The sequence below is a fragment of the Tyto alba genome, unplaced genomic scaffold (assembly GCF_018691265.1).
Source record: "Tyto alba isolate M040663 unplaced genomic scaffold, T.alba_DEE_v4.0 Super-Scaffold_14, whole genome shotgun sequence".
NCBI lineage: Eukaryota > Metazoa > Chordata > Aves > Strigiformes > Tytonidae > Tyto > Tyto alba.
Genome location: NW_024881276.1, coordinates 24,363,844 through 24,382,333, shown reverse-complemented (window position 1 = coordinate 24,382,333; position 18,490 = coordinate 24,363,844). Strand labels below are relative to the sequence as shown.

The window sequence follows — 18,490 nt, the reverse complement described above, 5'->3', positions numbered from 1 at the left end:
ACAACCAACCAACAAAAAAAGACTGCAACCAAAACAAACACCAGCACCTCCATATCCCTACCCCAAAAAGACCCCTGACAAAAAATCTACAACAAAGTCTTTGAAGCAATTGTCAGACTTTTGTGCAGACCTTTGGGGTTTGCTTTAATTTTGAATTCCAGGGTTACTTGTTTTTTTTGGAATGTTTTATTCAAAATTTGTAGCATTCAGCAAGATACAAGCAAAAATCCCTGTAGTGGTGTGGTTTGGCTGCCTTTTTTTTTTTTTTTTTTTTTTTCTTTTTAATTTAATATTTTGGAAAGTAGATAATGGATACAGCAACTACAAATGCTTAAGAGACATATGTACAGAAGACAATGAGATTTCTACCCTGCTTAAGGTCTCGAGTCATAGGAATCTTGCACAACATCACTCTAAAACATGAGTGATCTTTCAGGATTTTTTGTTCTGTTATTTGCGAAGGTTATGCTCTTACTTGTCTACTTGCTGTGAGGTGCTCCCCTCCCTCCCCGCAGTCTAGTAGCAGGTAGTTAACAAATCAGTGTGCACCTTGCCAGTCTTATGGTCCTTACAAGTCCTTACTACTGATATTTGTTCTGTGTCAGTGCCGTGCTAGTGTTGCCTGCTGATTAGCTTAATTTTTGGTGTTCTTGACTTGAGCAGCTCAAACATGCTGATTACAGTAGATGCAGGGTCTAGTTGAGTGGAACCTGAAATGTTGTAGCCCTTTGGGTGTTTGTAATATGTGGTAGCAGTGTTTGGTCTGTTTTCAAAAGATAGCCAATGTATTTTGCATTGAAGGTCTGTTCTTCCTTCTAATCCTAGCTGCCTTGATTATAAAACGCGTACTTATGTGTATTTTATATGCCCTCAAAACCAATGCAAGAGGAGAAATCAACTGGTTTTAAAACAAATATACCTTTCTTAAACTGGTAATGTGATATGGTTGTCTCGCATAGCAGGGTGCTTAAACATTATCATTTAGTATTTCCTCTGTATTCTGGAGTAGTCCTTTTACTCAAGATTTTGAATTCTGAGACCTTTTTTTTGTGGTATGCATTGGATTTTTAGGTGCAGTACAGAAGGAGCACTTTGTGCTCCAGAGGTAAAATATGTGTTTCATTCTTTCAGTCAGACTCCAGGCTTCATGGGCTATCATTTTGATGTGGTCATCATGCTGTTGCTAAATCACTAAGCCACATTTCACTTCCTATGGACGGTAATGAGTTGCAAATCAATAGACTGTTTTCCATGGCCTAGCGCATAGAGATGTTGTAGCTTGGTATAAGACAGCATTAACAATATGACTAACATTTGTTTTGGTATTCATTTTAGGCATTTGTTTATAGCCTTAAGATTTTGTATGGTACATTTAATTCTGACAGAACAGGATGAAGGTGAAGAGTCAAGAATAAACTGCTTTCTGGAGACTTAAGGATAAAGCACTACTGCTAGAGTGGAGGGTTTTTTTTGTATTTTGTTTTTTTAACTATTCTAGGAAATTGTATCATTGAATAGTAGCGATTGTGATCAGGACATCAGAAGAGCTGGTTTTACTTGTTCTGGCATTTAATCAGACTTACAAAATTTACTTAAAATTAACTATTATTATTATTATTATTATTATTATTATTATTATTATTATTATTATTATTATTATTATTATTACTATTATTATTATGTGGTGATAGAGTTATGCTAATGACCGGTAATCAAAATAATATATATGAGAAAACTGGGAAAAGGTGAGTGAACTAGAAAAAGGTTTCCAAGATAAACTAAAGGGTGCTAAGCTACTTTGGAGGTAATGCCTGACTGTGGTGGGAGGGGGAAGAAAGGTTGTCAGGTACTTCTCCAGCCATAATAGCTCCCTGTTCCACAGGAAGTCAAGAAGAAAATTTTTCCATTCAGGTTGGGCTGTACAATGTCAGATGATTGTAAAAAGGAAACAAATGGCAATCTACCAGGAAATAGTAGGAATTTCCCATATGCCTATTAAAATCTTAATTGAAAAATGTAGCTCTTCAGTTTAAGAGATCCTGGGGAAGGGTGGGGTGGTGCGGAGGAGGGGAGGAGGGGCAAGAGTAGAGTCTCTGTAGGAGAAAATAAAGGATTTTTTTAGAATTACATTGCAGTGTCTGGTAGAGGAGAATGCAGCCAGCCAAAGATGAGGCTGGAAGGAGGAAGTGCAGGGAAGGGAGCAATAGCTGTAATAACTCAGGGCAACATGCAGATGAGAGATTTAATAAGAGATACTGTTAAACTAGTATGGGCCAGCTCATTCTCTCAGATTTAGAGAGTGTACATGGCATAACAGATTTTAGAACAATGATCAAACACAGTGGCAAATATATTTTTGATCTTACTCCCTTTTCATTTGGATGTGTCTGTTTGCCAGACATCATGCCATATTTTTTGTTTAAGTATCATGAAAGACTATTTGGGCATTATGCTTTGCCTAGTACAGTCAACCGATGGGTTTGGATTCCAAGATATCTGACAAAGTACCTCTCTCCAGAGTTTAACATCTCTTTGCTCAGAGATGCTGACAACCAATAGAAGTTGGAAGAACTTACTTTAAGCTTGTTTTTTCCTTGTCATTTTCTTCCTGTACCTAAAGGAAAAGAATGGCTTTTAAGAACTGATATTCATAGGCTACTGATAATATATTTTTTTTTTTGGTTTGGTAGACCCTACATTTTGTTCCATCCTGCATACAAGTAGCTACTCCAATGGTGTTTCATTTAATGAAGTTGTTCAAAGCCCAAGTGAATAAAGCCTAACCACGGATCTGTGTGCCAGTGTAGGGGCAGCTCTAGGAGACCTGCACTGTGTTAACAGACCTGATGTTTCTGGAGGCAGCAAGAACAGCGTGGTGGTCACAGAGCTGCTTCGTGCTAACAGCAGCCCCCAGATAATGGGGAGAGAGGAATCAAACCCACTAAAGCACAGAACATGTGCTAATGCTTATTTTTTCATGGTAGGCCCAGCTACGCAAGGGATGTGAACCACTGTCTAACTAGTCTGGTTTGCGAAGGCTAAATTCTTGAGGGTTTTTTAATATACACTTTGTTTAGCCAATGACTCCAGCTAAGGAGTTGCTTGTTTAGTTTTTAGAGTTGGACTGGCTACATGGATGATACTTTCTTTGGTATATGGATTATGTAGCTATGTGGAGAATCGTAATAGGAAGTTATAACAGTAAATGTATTATGTGCCTTGTTAAAGTGTTGTATTAGATCTTGAGAACGTGTGATTTTAAAAAGTTTAGTTCAGTGCTAGGCCTCAGTTTCCACATAGCAGACAAAATTACATCTTTTTATTGAAAGAACAAACCGTTAATTATATAGTTTCTTAATCTCTTTGCTATAATTTGCAGATGATAATAGATTAATGCCTTTTACTTTTAGGTGCTGGAGATCAGAATTTATTTACTTCCTTATATCCTACACTCTCTCAGCAGCTTCCTAGAGAACCCATGGAATGGAGGAGGTAAACTTATGTTTTATTCTGTGATACTATTTCAGTGTGTGTTTTTAGACTTGGGAAGGTGTGTATTTGTTGTGCTCTGAGAAGCTTTTACCATAAACTGAGCTGAATATAGCAACTGACTTAAGGAAAGGAGAATTTGGATAATCCAGGTAAATGTTGTTCAGGATGGTCATTTCCACTCAGCTATGTTGAACTTCACCTAAAGAAAAATGATAGCAATGCTGTGTTTCTGTTTTTGATTTTGTGGTTTGTGGGTTTATCTTGGTCTGTCCTTTGATGTGTTTTGACAGCCATATTCTGAAGGGAATATAGGTAGAATTTATGTGGAATTAGATGTGCTTTCCTGCAAAAAGTTTGTTATGGCACACTGTTTTCTGATTGGAAAAAAATATTTTGGGAAATTTCTTATATGGAATTTTCCACTTTTAGAGCTCCTAGAGATACAGAAAATCTTTTAATCAAAGCCAAAAAGTTCTAGCTCCTGTTCTTGCAAAAAGGACCCTCTATCTCATTTCAAGTGATACCAGTTTTAGTTAACTTTATACAAACTGCAGTAAGTGTAGTTTATGAGTTTCCAATACTAGAGTATTTCAGTTTATTCCTCTTCCCCAAAATACATGTTCATTTTTGTATTCTGCTATGTATGTCTTGTCCACTGATTTTGGTTTTTAACCTTTATAGGTCTTACGGCCGTGCTCCAAAGATGATTCATCTAGAATCTAACTTTGTTCAGTTTAAAGAGGAGCTACTACCCAAAGAGGGGAATAAGGCTCTTTTGACTTTTCCCTTTCTTCATATTTATTGGACAGAATGTTGTGTAAGTATTAGGAAAACACTGTGAAAAACTGAGTACTCAGATTTATAAATGAAATTATTTTAACTTTTTGCTTGTGATTTCTGTGTTTTTCATTTGCTTTTCATGCTTATTTGAACAATTAAGTCTGCATTGTATAAACATGCATACCCAATATGATCGGAAGCAAAACTTAGTCAGTTTGAGTACATTTTTGCCATAAGCAGTATTTCTTTGTAGTGTTGTTTAAGAGGACAGGCTTTTGAATAAGCTATTTTCAGTACTTTATCATGAAAAAAACCCCAGGATCTAACAGTGTTACTGATGTAGCACAGCACACTTGCTTCATAATACAGAAATGTTGCCAGAGTATTTTAGTTATGATCTATTCATGAGGTTAAATCTTAAGGTATTTTTTTCTTTAGTTCATCTTCCATATGTGTCAGGTATTAGTACGTGTCAGCAATCTAAACTGGGCAAGATTTGGAATTTCTTAATCCTGTTTATCTACAGTTCACTACTTTTTGCTTGGCCTCTGGTATGAATTAATTATCCAGTTGAAGGACGAAGGTGACATTTGATCTGTGACCAACCAAAAAGTATCCAGAACAACCTTAACAGTTGTCTAAATTGATCCATTTAAAACCAATCCAGAAGGCAAAAAAGTGCCAAAGAATGTTGTGGGTATTTTTATTTTTATGAAAAAGCTTTTAAACAGATTAAGATTTGAGTGGTGTTAGAAGGCACAAATATCACACTTCTGTTACTATGTGAGAATAAAACAGCTCAGCTTTGTAATTTCAAGCCTGTTTTTGTTGTAGAGTTCAAAAATGTGTAAAAAACTTTTGTTTAAAAGTCTTAATTTCAGTAATCTAAAGAGCGATAATTTACCAAATACTAAGATACATTTACTGTTAACCAAAATACTAGAAATAAATTAAATTCTAAGACTAAAACCTTACTATACTTTACCTCATTTGATTTCTTTCAGTAAGTGAACTTATTGTCACTAATTCTACTTGGTATGTTTTTCTGTTTGTCTTCTGTTGGAACAAAATTTGCCTTTTGAAATTGTTCAGAATGTCTGTTTGATTTGATGATTCACCACTTCTCATCCCAGGACACGGAAGTGTACAAAACTACAGTCAAGGATGACATCACCAAGTGGCAGAATGTTCTCAAAGCTCACAACTCGGTGGACTGGCTAATTGTGGTAGTTGAGAGTGATGCCAAGAAAAAGAACAAAACAAATATCCTTCCCCGAACCTCTATAGTAGATAAAATAAGAAATGACTTCTGTAACAAACAAAGTGACAGGTATGCATTCTTTTACTTGCAAACATGTTAACCTTTTGACTAGTTCACTTTTTTGAAAACTTAGCTCCCTATGTAACAGGTTTCTTGCTCATCTGAGGACTTTTCTTGATGTCCAGCATTCAAACCGATGGTACCATAAGACCTATGCTTTGAAGAAGACTGACACAAGCAATAAAGGGAGAAGTTTATTTGCAGTTCTTACTGTATTTGTGGTGGCTTTGAAATGTGTTTCAGAAAGCTTTCAACTATCTTCTCCTGGCTAGGACAGGTTTAGGCCTGGTTGGCAGCCAACCACAACGCAGCAGCTCTCTCTCCCTTCCCCTCCGGCAATGAGAAGGGACAGATGAGCCAGGCTTGGGTTTTGAGATAGGACTGGGATGGGGAAAAAAAATCCCCCTTTTATGATCATGAGCAAAAGGCAGACTCGTTAGGGGAAGAAAAAAAAAAAAAACACATTTATTACAGACACTAACAACACATAACAGAGTAGGTCAGTGAGAAGCATTGCCACATCTTGAGAACACCTTCCCCCCACCCCTCCCTTCTTCCCGGGCTCAGCTCTGCTCCCAATATCTCTACCTCCTCCCCCAGTGGCGCAGGGGCAGGGAATGGGGGGTGCAGTCAGCGCTGCCACTTCCTTCATGTTCGGTGAGGGGAGTGTCTGAAACTTGTTCCTCCTGCTCCATCGTGGGCCCCCTCTCACAGGAGACAGTCCTCCACAAACTTTCTCCGACATGAGTTCCTCCCACAGGCCGCAGCGTTCCCCACACTGCTCCGTCATGGGTCACTAACTTCCTCCGACTGGATTCTCTCCCACGGCTGCAGCCCTTCCCGAGCTGCTCCGGCGTGGGACTCCCCCGCATGCTGCAATCCTCCCAGCACTGAATTACAGCAGCGGGGCTGCCTTTTCCCATGAGACCCCGGCCTTCTTCGGGCACAGAACCTTGATCATCCGAGTAGGAACAACAGGCCGTAAATCAGTGTCTGCTCCACCGTAGATCTCCATGGGTGGCAGGGGGGGGCTGCCCTGCTGTCTCACCACAGGGAACAGGGGGGTTTCTGCTCCGGCACACTTCCCCCCTCCTTTCTTCCTCCGTTCCTCCACTGACCTTGGTGTTCACGCAGCTGCATCAACTCCTCCTCACAAGTCCGACTGCCTGTCACCACGTCCCTTCTTAAATATGTTATCGCAGAGGTGCAGCTGATTGGCTCAGTTTCCCAAACAGAAGTGGAGCTGACTTGGAGCTGGGGGAGCTTCGAGAAGCTTCTCACAGGGGGCCACCCCTATAGCCCCCTCCCCTGCCACCAAAAAACTCCACCACTCACTCAACCCAGGACAGGGAACAGTGTGGTAATAAATCAGTTTTTAAAACTTCAGTATTTTTTGTTTGCTTAGGTGGTTGCAAAAGTGTTACCAGAATTACAGGTAGTGGGAGTGAGGTAAGAGGGGAATATGAAGGGGTAGGGCTTATTTTTTACCATTTTACTTTCTGCCTTTCACTTAATCACCTTTCTGCTATAATTGATTTAAAGCCAGTTTCTTCAACTGTTTTTATTCTAAGGAAGATAATAGTGAATATAGGAAACCGTTTCTGTTTTCATAAAAGTCAACAAAATACACAAATCTTAATTTGAAACCAACTTTAATAGATACTGTATTCCTTATTCTGAAACACTACACTGAATCTATTATATGTTACATTTTTTTTTTTTTAACCTTGAGAGTTAACTTTAAACAGGAGATTTTCCCCCTAAGAATGAGTGACAGGATAAACATTTGAAGTTCAAGAGTAGATTGAAGCACTTACTGTACTTTGGTGTGAGCTGACAGTGTCTGGCAGGTCAGCATGTTATAACACCCTGTACATTGGCAGCACCTTCTTCGTACCTAAACAGTATTTGATATATTACAGGATTATTTGGGCAAATGGTTTGAAAAACTCTGATTCAGTTTGCTTTTGGTTTCTAACGGAGCGATTGGCTTGATTTGATCATTTTGCCATGGGATAAGATGACTTTTCTAATGAGAAATAGTGTTTTACTTGGATGAGAGATTTTCCTGCCTTTAGAGATATTGGTAGTTTTTTGAACGTTACTAAATTGTGATAGAAAAAGTGAAGAAAGAAAATGCTCTAAAAAGACTGATTTATTTATGAATTAATGGGTTCTGGTTTATTTTCTGAGAAAAGCAGTGAAAGTTTTAGCACATAGGATGTGTAAAACCAAATTGAGATACTGTAAGAATATATTATGGAGGATTATTTTAAGTGATTTAGGAAAGGCTGAATATATGTGATCTAATGGATCTTGATTTTTATCTTGCATAATCCTTGCCAGGAGTAGCTGTAATTACTGTTCTGCTGATTTGTATTGCTATGACTTTTTTTTTTCTTGGATAGCTACATCATTACTTATGTTTAAGTATTTGGAATAATGTATCCATTAGTTGCTTTAAAAAAAGTAAAGCTTTATAGTACTCATTTTGTGGAAAACACTTAACTCTTCTCATAAACTACGTCATAGACTTAAACATACATGGAAAAGTTTTTGTTCGGTTGGTTTTTGATGGCTTTTTAAAAAAAACCCCAACATAACCACCCCCAAACAAGCGTAACCCTCAACCTCGTTTTTTCCCTCTGATTAGTGTTGAATGAAAAACTAAGTATTATTCACTCTGAATCTGTCAGGTATGCACAGTATTCTACTGTGAATTTATATGTAAATTTTTTATTTACCTCTTCAAAAATATTTTTTTGTCAATCTCTTTACAGATGTGTGGTACTTTCTGACCCTTTGAAAGACTCTTCCCGTTCTCAGGAATCTTGGAATGCCTTCCTGACCAAACTCAGGACATTGCTTCTCATGTCTTTTACCAAAAACTTAGGCAAGTTTGAAGATGACATGAGAACTTTGAGAGAGAAAAGGACGGAGCCAGGGTGGAGCTTCTGCGAGTATTTCATGGTCCAGGTAAAAATCTCTTTTTATTGAATAAAGTACTTGAGACCTAGTTTTAATAATGGCTTTTTTTTTTTTTTTTCATAGTTGGCTTTCTGGTATGTATAACGTTCTGCATCTTCTTTTGAGGGTTGTGGCAAGAAATATGAAGACTGGTATAAAAGCAGCATTTTTGAAATCTTGTTTGCAGCAGGGTTGGGTTGGGTTGTAACACAGTGGTGCTGTTGCAGAAGCAGAATCTTTTCAGACTTGTCAGTTTTATAAACCTCAACTGAATCAAACAAATTGCATCTAGAAAGTGTTTTAGTAGTTACTCTTGAATTTTGAGTAAGTGTCCCATTACTGTGCCTGTGCCAAGATACTCAAACTTGTAATTTGTATTTAATATGAATGTTACTATGCTTTCTTTGGATTATTATCAGTATGTATGGAGATGATTTCTAGAAAAGTGTCTATTTTGAAATAATCCATATAGAGAATGCCTTGGATATATATATATATAGTTTTTTTATTTTATATTTCTAAATATGTGCTTTAGCTGATATAGAGAAAAGCAAAAAACTCATGTTTGACAGAATTAAAGGTCTTGATTTTGAATTTTCTGGACCCTGTACAGTGCTGTTCTCCAGACTAATTCTACTTCTTCTTCTTCATGTCTGCTTTGACTTTGTGCACTACCTAGTGCATGTGATATATCTAATTCTCAGACGTTTTCTACTTAGCACTTTGGATCTCTTTTCTGTGTACAACTGAACCTTTATAGATACTGAAATTGGTGCCTTCATAGTGTAAACAGAGGGGAGAGGAAATTACTACTTTTATGGGAAATGAGTCTTCAGCAATTTCTTTTAGTTTTTATTTTTTTAAACTTGAACTTTTAATGGATGTATGAACAATATCTGCTAGTGAATCAGGATCTGGATACAGAACAGAATTTACAGGCATAGCTGTATGACTTCATCTTCTTTTGTGAACCTCCCTGCCTTAGGAAGAAATGGTGCATATGCTACAATGGCAGGTTTCCTATATGTGTGAATACTGGAAGGGAAAGAATGTTGGGAACAGTAGTTCCTGGAGCTCTATGTATGGATGGGGGCAGGCTGTAATACTAGATATTATTAATACTAGTAACATGCTCCTTGTATTGCTTGTGTGTCAAAAGGAAGAACTGGCCTTTGTCTTTGAGATGCTGCAGCAATTTGAGGATGCACTAGTGCAGTATGATGAACTGGATGCCTTGTTTTCTCAGTATGTTGTCAACTTTGGGGCTGGTGGTAAGTGCCTTAAAATGTTAAATAAATGTTAAGTGTATTAATTTCTTCATTATGCTTCCACCAAACAACCCTGCGCTTTGGGTACCGTATGTGTACATGGGAGAAAAAGGTGGTATGTTGCAGTGAAGATGCACTGTGCAGTTTGTGTTCTTGTTTTATGCTAGTGTATATCAGTCGTAGTCTATTAAAGTTTTGGTTTTCATCTCTGAGGCTTAGAAGCAATTTTTAATGAAAACCTGTGCTTGTAATAAAGGGAGCCCTGAAACTCTATAATTACGTAAGTATCGATCTGGCTAAGATACAGTTGCTGTTTTTACAGCTCACTGTTAAGTTATTCAATAAAGAGCTTCCTGGAGAAACACATTTAGTTTTGCCTCGAATTACATGAGACATTTGGTAATCACTACAAAACTGACTAGAAATAGGTGCTTAATCTACACTACAGAAAATTTAAATTTCTCTTCAAGAAAAATTACTGTGCAAGAAGTATCAACTTTAAACTGTTTTGATGAGCTAAAGCATATGTAGTTATATAACAGTTTTAATCAGGTATGTGTTATGAATCTGGTAAAAATATAGTGCAGGAGTATTTGCAGTGAAATACATTTGCCCTGACTGAACCTGATGCTATGTCTGAAAATGGGGGCACATTGTCTATGATATATGAATAAGAAATACATAAGTAGATAAAGCTTGTTTGTTTTGAACTTCAGGTAGGCTTAATTGCTAAGAAATGCATTACACACTGATTGCCACTAAGCAGATAACAAATATGCAATTAAGACAAAATGCCTGTGGGGTTTGAATGTCCTGAAATTTAGTTATCTACTTAGCTATGGAAGTTCTGCTGTTTTTTTTTTTTTTGTTTTTCTTTTTGAAGTTAAGACAGTAAGCCATTTATCCACATGATAAATTTTTGAAAGAATAAGCCAACTTGCAGTCTCTAGAGGGAGGAAGAAGTGGTTTTGATTAGAAAGCAGTGGTTGATTCTTGGATATTAACTTTATTTACTTAGATGGTGCAAACTGGCTGACGTTTTTTTGCCAGCCAGTGAGGAGCTGGAATGGTTTAATTCTCCGAAAACCAATAGACATGGAGAAGAGAGAGCTAATTCAGAATCAAGAAGCTACTCTACTGGACTTGCGTAGTTACCTATTTTCTCGTCAGTGCACATTATTAATCTTCCTGCAGAGGCCATGGGAGGTTTCCCAGCGAGCACTGGAGCTTCTTCACAACTGTGTGCAAGAACTCAAGCTATTAGAAGTGAGTCAGTGTAATATATTCCATTATGTTAATGATTTTATCCAATGATGATCTAACAAGATTTTTGAAGTTTAGATGTTGGTGACCAGAATACAGTAAGCACTGCTTGTAGCTTATCAAAATGATGCTGTAATAACAGATATAATAGTGCTATGGTTGAATGTTTCATCATGAGGATTTCTTTGGAAGGAAATGGGAGACCACATCGGAAAACCAAACCTCTATTTAGTTAAAGTATTCTAGTCTTCACCTGGAAAGTTAACTTCTTAAGCTGGTAGGTAATTTCTCTGCTTCTTTCCTGGATTTATTACCAGTCTCTTGAACTATAGTTCCCATCATTTAAAATCTATAACAGTGTTGTATTGGAGAAAATAAGGCAGAGTGGTTAATATCCTGATACGCAGGCTGGTAGTCTGTAACAAAAAGGAGTTTTGAATTAGAAACAGTATCTACAGTAGGACTTGTTACTGCCATGCAAGTTGGATGCTTCTTTGATCACCTTTTGTGGTTCTTACTTTGCGATTCCTTTTGGTGCCCAGTAGTGCTCTTCTGTGTTATGCACCTGTCTCTGGCTCGCATCCAATGACAGAAGAAAGAGATAGAAACAAGTGACAGCACTCAAAGCTTTTTGTCATGTTGCATGCCTCCATGCTTTACCCTTCCTCCCTCCATACTTTAGTTTCTGCTGATGCTTTTTAATCCTCTAAAGAGGCTTTATCAGGGATGTTGTACACTGATCATCCTCCACATATGATCACAGATATATGTGAATTGAAATATATCTGTAAGAACAGCATAGTGTGTGTGAGAATATTCCTGGATTTCACTTTGTGACTCCTCCATGTCCTAAATCCCATGGGTGTCTGGGTCTCTGTTAGTTTTATCTGTGCTATTATAACAGTAGCTGCTAACTTCTGCCTGATATTGTGGTAGCAAGTTCCGTAAGTTCCATCTGTTCATCGGTATTTAAAACCAGAAGATCTACTTCAGACGCATTACTAATACCTTAATGTATTCTAAAACTAACATGTAATTCCCACAGATAGTATGTTTTGTGTCTGTGTTTTGTGGTGGTGGTTTTTTTTACCCCGCTTTATTTTGTTGTTTGTTTTTTTTTGTTTGTTTGTTTGTTTTTTCCCCAAATAAATACATGCAGCCTTCTAAATCTCTGAAGGTAGTTCCTGCAGTTCCCCTTTTTCTGCACTCAGTCTGCCCTGTGCCTCCAGTGTTTGGGGCTCTTTTCTGCACTGTCTCTTATTTCTTCTGTTTCTGTCTAGGTGAGGTGATCTAAACTGAATGCAGGTGTTCAGGCTGTGAGACAGTGACACTTATCTGTGCATACTATGTAGTTATCCCTGTTGTGATTCTTTCTCTTAATACAGGCAAACCTCTCCATGTGGCTTCACATCACTGAACACATGGCAGAAATGTAAACTACTCTATTCTTATGATCTTTCTCTTCCTGAAAATTCTTTCAGAATTCAGATATTTATTTTTATTTCAGATACATTGTGTGCATGTTGAACTTTGCTATCACATTAGTCAGTTACCTAGTTTATATGGGTTTCAAGACTTTCACAGTTTTTCTAAAAGGAATATTTTTGCATTGTTTATGAACAGGATTTTGAGACACCATTATTGTGATTATATTCCAGACCTTTAGATATGCTCATCTTTATCTTGATTTTTGAAATACTCTAGTATGAAACTCTCCTGTCTTTCTCTACCATGTCATGATTGATAATCCCTTCTTGGTCATTTTTTGTTTCTTTGTTTTTGTTTGTTTTTATCTCCATTCTCTAATTAATTGTCCATGATAGTTATTCTTTGATTAACAAACTTACCGTTGCAAAGGAAATTTAGACTAATTTCTTTTTACAGGCTTTTTAATCTACTTCTTAGTGTACTTTTAATTTCAGTCTCTATTAGATCTCATGTCTCCTTAAGAAATTAGTAGTAAATTCACAGAAATTTTTCCTAAATCTGTTTTCCTTAGGCTTAGTTTCCAAATTTTTGGAATTTTTCCAAGTACTAGTACCTATTAGTCTTTTCCTTTCATCTTGGTGAATGTATCAAATCTAGTTAATATAATCACTGCTTACTTGCTTAGCTGTCCTTGTTTCATGAGCTATTATATATGAATTATTCAGGAGGTAGTGAGAATCGGCCTGTTTTTTGTGTATTCTTAGAGTAAGCTCTTCCAAGAGGCTCTGCTACATTGTATCAATGAAAGTATTTTGCTGAAGTATTTTCTCATCTGACTAATGTTTATTTTCCAGTTAATTTTATCTGTTCATCTTCAGGTCTCTGTTCCACCTGGAGCTTTGGATTGTTGGGTATTTTTGAGTTGTTTGGAAGTCTTACAGAGAATAGAAGGCTGCTGTGATAGGGCTCAAATAGATGCAAATGTTTCCCACACAGTTGGCTTATGGAGCTATGCCACGGAGAAGGTGAGCAAATGATGTGTTTCAGTTGTGGTATTACAATTTTGAAGTAGATCATTTGCATCTGTGGAACAGATTTTACACTTTTTATTGTGGAATTTAATATGGAGTTCCATGTATTGTCCTGAGTCTAATCTAGATGAGACATGGAGGTTGATATCCACTTTTTCCATGGGGAATAACTAGGGTGTGTTCACCTCTTTGTCTGTCCCCTCCTCCCTCACCACTGGTTTGATAATGACTAGCTCATTAAGCTCCAGAACAAACTTAGCCCATGTTGACTGAGAAAAGGCACATGAATTTCAGTTATAGCAGGAGAAGCTGCCCAGATTTGGATGCATTTACTGGTATAGATAGAGAATACAGCAGTCTGTTTACATAGTTCATTATTTCTTTGGTGTGCTAGTATGGTAGTAATCTAACTTCACTGAAGATGTTACCCTTAACGGCTTGTGAAAAAGGCAAATAAGTAATAATTAGCCATTTTTCAGTTACCACTCCTTACCATAAAGTAAAATTTGTAAAGTGGCCTTTTCAGTTTGGTTAATTCCCTTCCCTAATTACATTAATACCTACTCAAATTCCACTTACTCCGTTTCTATAAGAGTTGGTGTCTAAGCTTGCTATGGCTTTCCGCTGTTGAAAAACAGTTTAGAAAGATGACAGATTCCAGAAACTACTGAAATAGCATTCTGTGATCTTTGTGGATGTTTTTGAAGACCAGGGTAAGCTCATCCTCTTGTTTGCATAGCCTGTAGAATATATTCTATTTATTTTAATCATAGTTTGTTCATGTTTCAGTAGATTTAGGAATCCTCTAACTGATCCTAGGAGGTCCTTGTCTTACTGCAAAAGCAGAGAAAGACAATTTCACCTTGAGCAGTTACTGTTTAAGAAAAAAAGAGAGGGGGCAGATCAGAACTAATGAAGCAGAACTGTTTAAAGTGGTGATGTGTGCATCATATTCTTACCATGCTCCTTATATGTTTCTGTGGAAGGTGTGTACCTGAGTTGGAAATGTTCCTCCCATTCATAGCTCTTCTTACACAAAGGGTGAAGGGAAAAGTTGTAGGATAATGAGTAGCAGTATGGTGGAACAGACTACATGAAACAAATGTAGCAACTAGTGACAAATTTAAGTGGAATTAAAAAAAAAAGTTAATGGCCATCTCCTTTTTATATGGTGTCATTATATATGACCTTTTTTATTTTTGCAGGCTTACCAGGGTAGTTGATTGAGTTATTCTAAATGAATTAACCAAATGACCAACAGAACTGAACTTCTTTAAGACAGTATCCTGTACAGATTTCTGGGTATCAAGTGTACCAGCTGCTGTCTAGAAGGGGTTTTATGGTAGTCATGTGGCACTGTTTTAACACCATTAGCTATGCTAATCATCTCTCTTTTCAAGGAGGTTTTCACCTGAATACAATACTTTGGGTAAATTTGCAAGCTTGTTTAACCAGTGTACTTGGGACTGCCTGCATTTCTTGATTATATAGTTTTCAAAAATACAGACACAGTTACTAGAAATTATCTTTGGCAATAACTGCCAAACATCTCAAGCTTTGTCCATGTTTATATAGAAAACCAGAAGGATTTATTTTAAATAGGTGTTATGCATATAGAGATGTGTGCATATATGCATGTGTTCTAATGTTTTTGAGTCAGTAACTTATACGCAATGTAATTAATAAAATAAGTTTCTACTGTGAGATAACATTTACTTTTGAAAGCTAAAGTTTCTTAAAAAGGCTACTTTCTTCCCATGAAGCAACTTTAATACAGGTCTTACAAGCAATATAATATGGCAGCAGTGGAAATGTATTGTAGGAATGATGTACTAGAATAAAAGGAGTTTTATATTGATTTTATAGCCTAGTGAAAACAAACTTCTGTTTTATCTTATAGTTAAAATCTCTGGGTTATCTGTGTGGACTTGTGTCAGAGAAGGGACCCAATTCAGAAGACCTTAACAGAACTGTTGATCTGTTAGCAGGTCTGGGAGCAGAACGCCCTGAAACAGGTATTATCAGGAATGTATGCATTTTTCTAACTGACATTGTTTTAAATACCTCAGTAGTAGTAACTTCCAAGTATCCCTACATATATATAAACATTTATAGAACTCTGTTATCTCTTAAGAGTTCTTTTATTGTGTGTCTACTACTTAAAATTATCAATACATCTTCTTACTGTTTCAAGTGTAAGTTTTTCCATTAATACTCATCAGCATTTAGGTGAATAGGCTTGGACAGTACTGATTTTGAATAAAGTTTTTAATACTTTCTGACAAGTATTGAAAATAAAATTATTTGAAAAAGGAAGTGGAGCATCCTTGATCTGATGCAAATAGATAACCTGCAACTGGAGCTACAAAGTGATATTATCTGAGCTGAAGTGATATTGAGTTGCTGAACAATCAAATTTATTTACTCCTTGTGGATTTTAACACTTGCAAAGATATTTCTGAAGAGAATAAGCTTTCAGATGTTAAATCTACTAGAACAATTAGTATCTTTGAAGCTTTAGCTGACAGGCTGACGCTTTAACTGCTCCTGGAGGTATGACGATGTATGATTATTAATTCAGTGCTATGGTGCCTGTCGTATCGATCTAAAATGGGGTCTTTTTTCTTCTGAAATACTGACACGTATTTGGTCTGGCAAAGACTTTTAAATTGAGCAAGCTACTTCAGGAAAAACTTGGTCTTGCTAATAATTTTCCTTTGAAGTACATCGTTTAAAGTAGTAAAATGTCTTTAAATTACACTATACTCTTTCATACTGATTTATAAAGTCAGCAGTAGTCAGTTGTGAGAATACTACTCATGGCATAATGTGGTATTTAAGTACAATTGTGTGTGTTTCTAGGTTGAATAAACGTTATGAAATTCTGTATGGAGAAGTTAGTACAGTTACTGTATTGCTGCTTGCCTTTACCCTGCTACCCTGAACATCACTCACATGTGCATGCACACAGAGAGTTGTGAAACAGCCCTTCTTGATCTTATTTTAGAGCCTGGGGAAGAAACTCATGATCTGTATCTAAGCGTTATTGACGTTTTCCACATAAAATTAGTATGAATTTTTTCTTCCACTTTCTACTGAAGGAAAAAGGAGCGGGGAGCGGTGTTATTAAAATAGGACTGTATTTGTAAGTGTCACCTCTTGTTCTGTTCTTTCTAAAGCCAATGCATCACAGAGCCCTTATAAGAAACTTAAAGAGGCCTTATCATCTGTAGAAGCTTTTGAAAAACACTACTTAGTAAGTATGAGTTCTGGTTATTTCTGTTAGTTTTGTGTGCTTACGTTATAGATTGAATAGGGCCAAAATTTGCAAACCTGAGAAGATAACATTGAGAATGTAAATCTGTATTTCTGTATTTTGGTACGAAAGGTTATTGCTTGCACACTGAACACAACAAGGCTGATTTGTTTTGCAACTGGAACCCCATATGGGCTCCAAGTTTCAAATATTTGGATTAACTTTTAATATTTACAGTTACGAGTTGGAGGTCATTATCTGTAAGTATGTGTATTTAGTTATTAAAAAAGCCAATGTCATGGCTATCATATTCTGCTACCCCAAATTCAGAATTAATTGAATCTTCCCCAGAAGACTATTGATATCTGAATTCAACTTCATTTTGAATGGTTTAGAGTTGCATCTTGCAATGGATGTTGCATGGTTTAAGTTATACTGTTTAATCTTTTTATATAAACTGTGGAACACCTGTGGATAATAGGGTTGGAGCTGGCATAGATTGAAACATCAGAATTCTCATTGTGCTTTAATATATATATTTATTTCCTTAGAGCTCCCTTATTGAGGAGACATTGTATGGTCTGTGTTTTTAATAAAAAATTGTTAAATAAAACAAAAAAACCCCAACCCTGACTGTCACAAGGGTGTGTTTGGGGGTTTGTTTTGTTTTGTTTTTTTTTTTCCCTTAAATAATTTTCCTCTGAAATTTCTTATATTTGCACTACTGCTATTAAAGTTTTCTGGGGAAAAGTTGGAGGAAAACTGAGCAAATATTTTTTTTTTAATCTGGAAACTAGGTGGTACTTATTTTTACAAAGTTTTATTGAAAGAAAAAGTATCAAAAGGTTTAAAAGATTTCATCTGAATATACCATCTTTCATTTTTATACTTCATTTATTTATATGACTAGTTGGATAGCTGGACCAAAACTAAAATCTTCAGAATTGCTAGCTGCTCTTGCACACTCAGTTCCAACTTGTACCTGAGGATCTCCACTAAATTCAGCGGTATCTCCCTAATTTAAGATACAAAGTGGCATCTGCAGAGTTTGTCAGTGAAAGAATTGCCATTCCCGCTTGTATTTCTGACTGCACTTTTATGCAAGAGAAATTCAGATACCAGATACTCTATATTGTTTTCTATGTAGTTGTCACATAAATATATACAACTTATATATACTCCTATTTTGTCCATGTATTCAGTGGAGAAGTACATAGAATTAGTTAAAATTTCCAGACACAGCTAAGATAATTTATTTGTATTTAAAATTTTAATGAGTCTGGAAAGTAAAATGCAGATTTTCAGACACGTTGAAAGCACAGTGATGAACTTTTATTACCTGAAAAGGCTTTGTTCTCATTCAATGACTAGTCTCAGGCAACAACTTCAGAATCTTTTGTAACACTGTCAAATCTTCGACAAGCATGTTGGCTTGTACCTTAATTTTGGGGGAATGGAGCTTTTCATTTTTATGTGTAGCTGATGTCTAAGACTTCTCTGCTTATACTAATCTGTTAAGGTGTGATCACTTAGTTTATTGTAGGATATTGTTGTGAGTTCTTAAAGAAAGAAGTGATTTTTCTAGGCTCTCCATAGGAAACATCAAAAATGGCCCATGAAAGGCTTTGGAAGCTCATTTTAGGTTATTTTCCTGCCCCATAGGAATAGATGCTTTCTGACAGAT

The 18,490-nt window shown here is 36.5% G+C and overlaps 1 protein-coding gene across 1 annotated transcript in view; it reads left to right on the top strand.

Annotated features, from left to right (window-relative positions):
• Positions 1–18,490, top strand: part of TRAPPC10 (trafficking protein particle complex subunit 10) — a 47,344-nt gene that overhangs the window by 7,287 nt on the left and 21,567 nt on the right. The window contains exons 2-10 of the mRNA XM_032994485.2: positions 3,411–3,492; positions 4,174–4,309; positions 5,406–5,602; positions 8,374–8,569; positions 9,720–9,831; positions 10,847–11,094; positions 13,398–13,544; positions 15,451–15,565; positions 16,730–16,806. Coding sequence (XP_032850376.2) covers positions 3,411–3,492; positions 4,174–4,309; positions 5,406–5,602; positions 8,374–8,569; positions 9,720–9,831; positions 10,847–11,094; positions 13,398–13,544; positions 15,451–15,565; positions 16,730–16,806 — 1,310 coding nt within the window. The remainder of the gene's footprint in view (positions 1–3,410; positions 3,493–4,173; positions 4,310–5,405; positions 5,603–8,373; positions 8,570–9,719; positions 9,832–10,846; positions 11,095–13,397; positions 13,545–15,450; positions 15,566–16,729; positions 16,807–18,490) is intronic.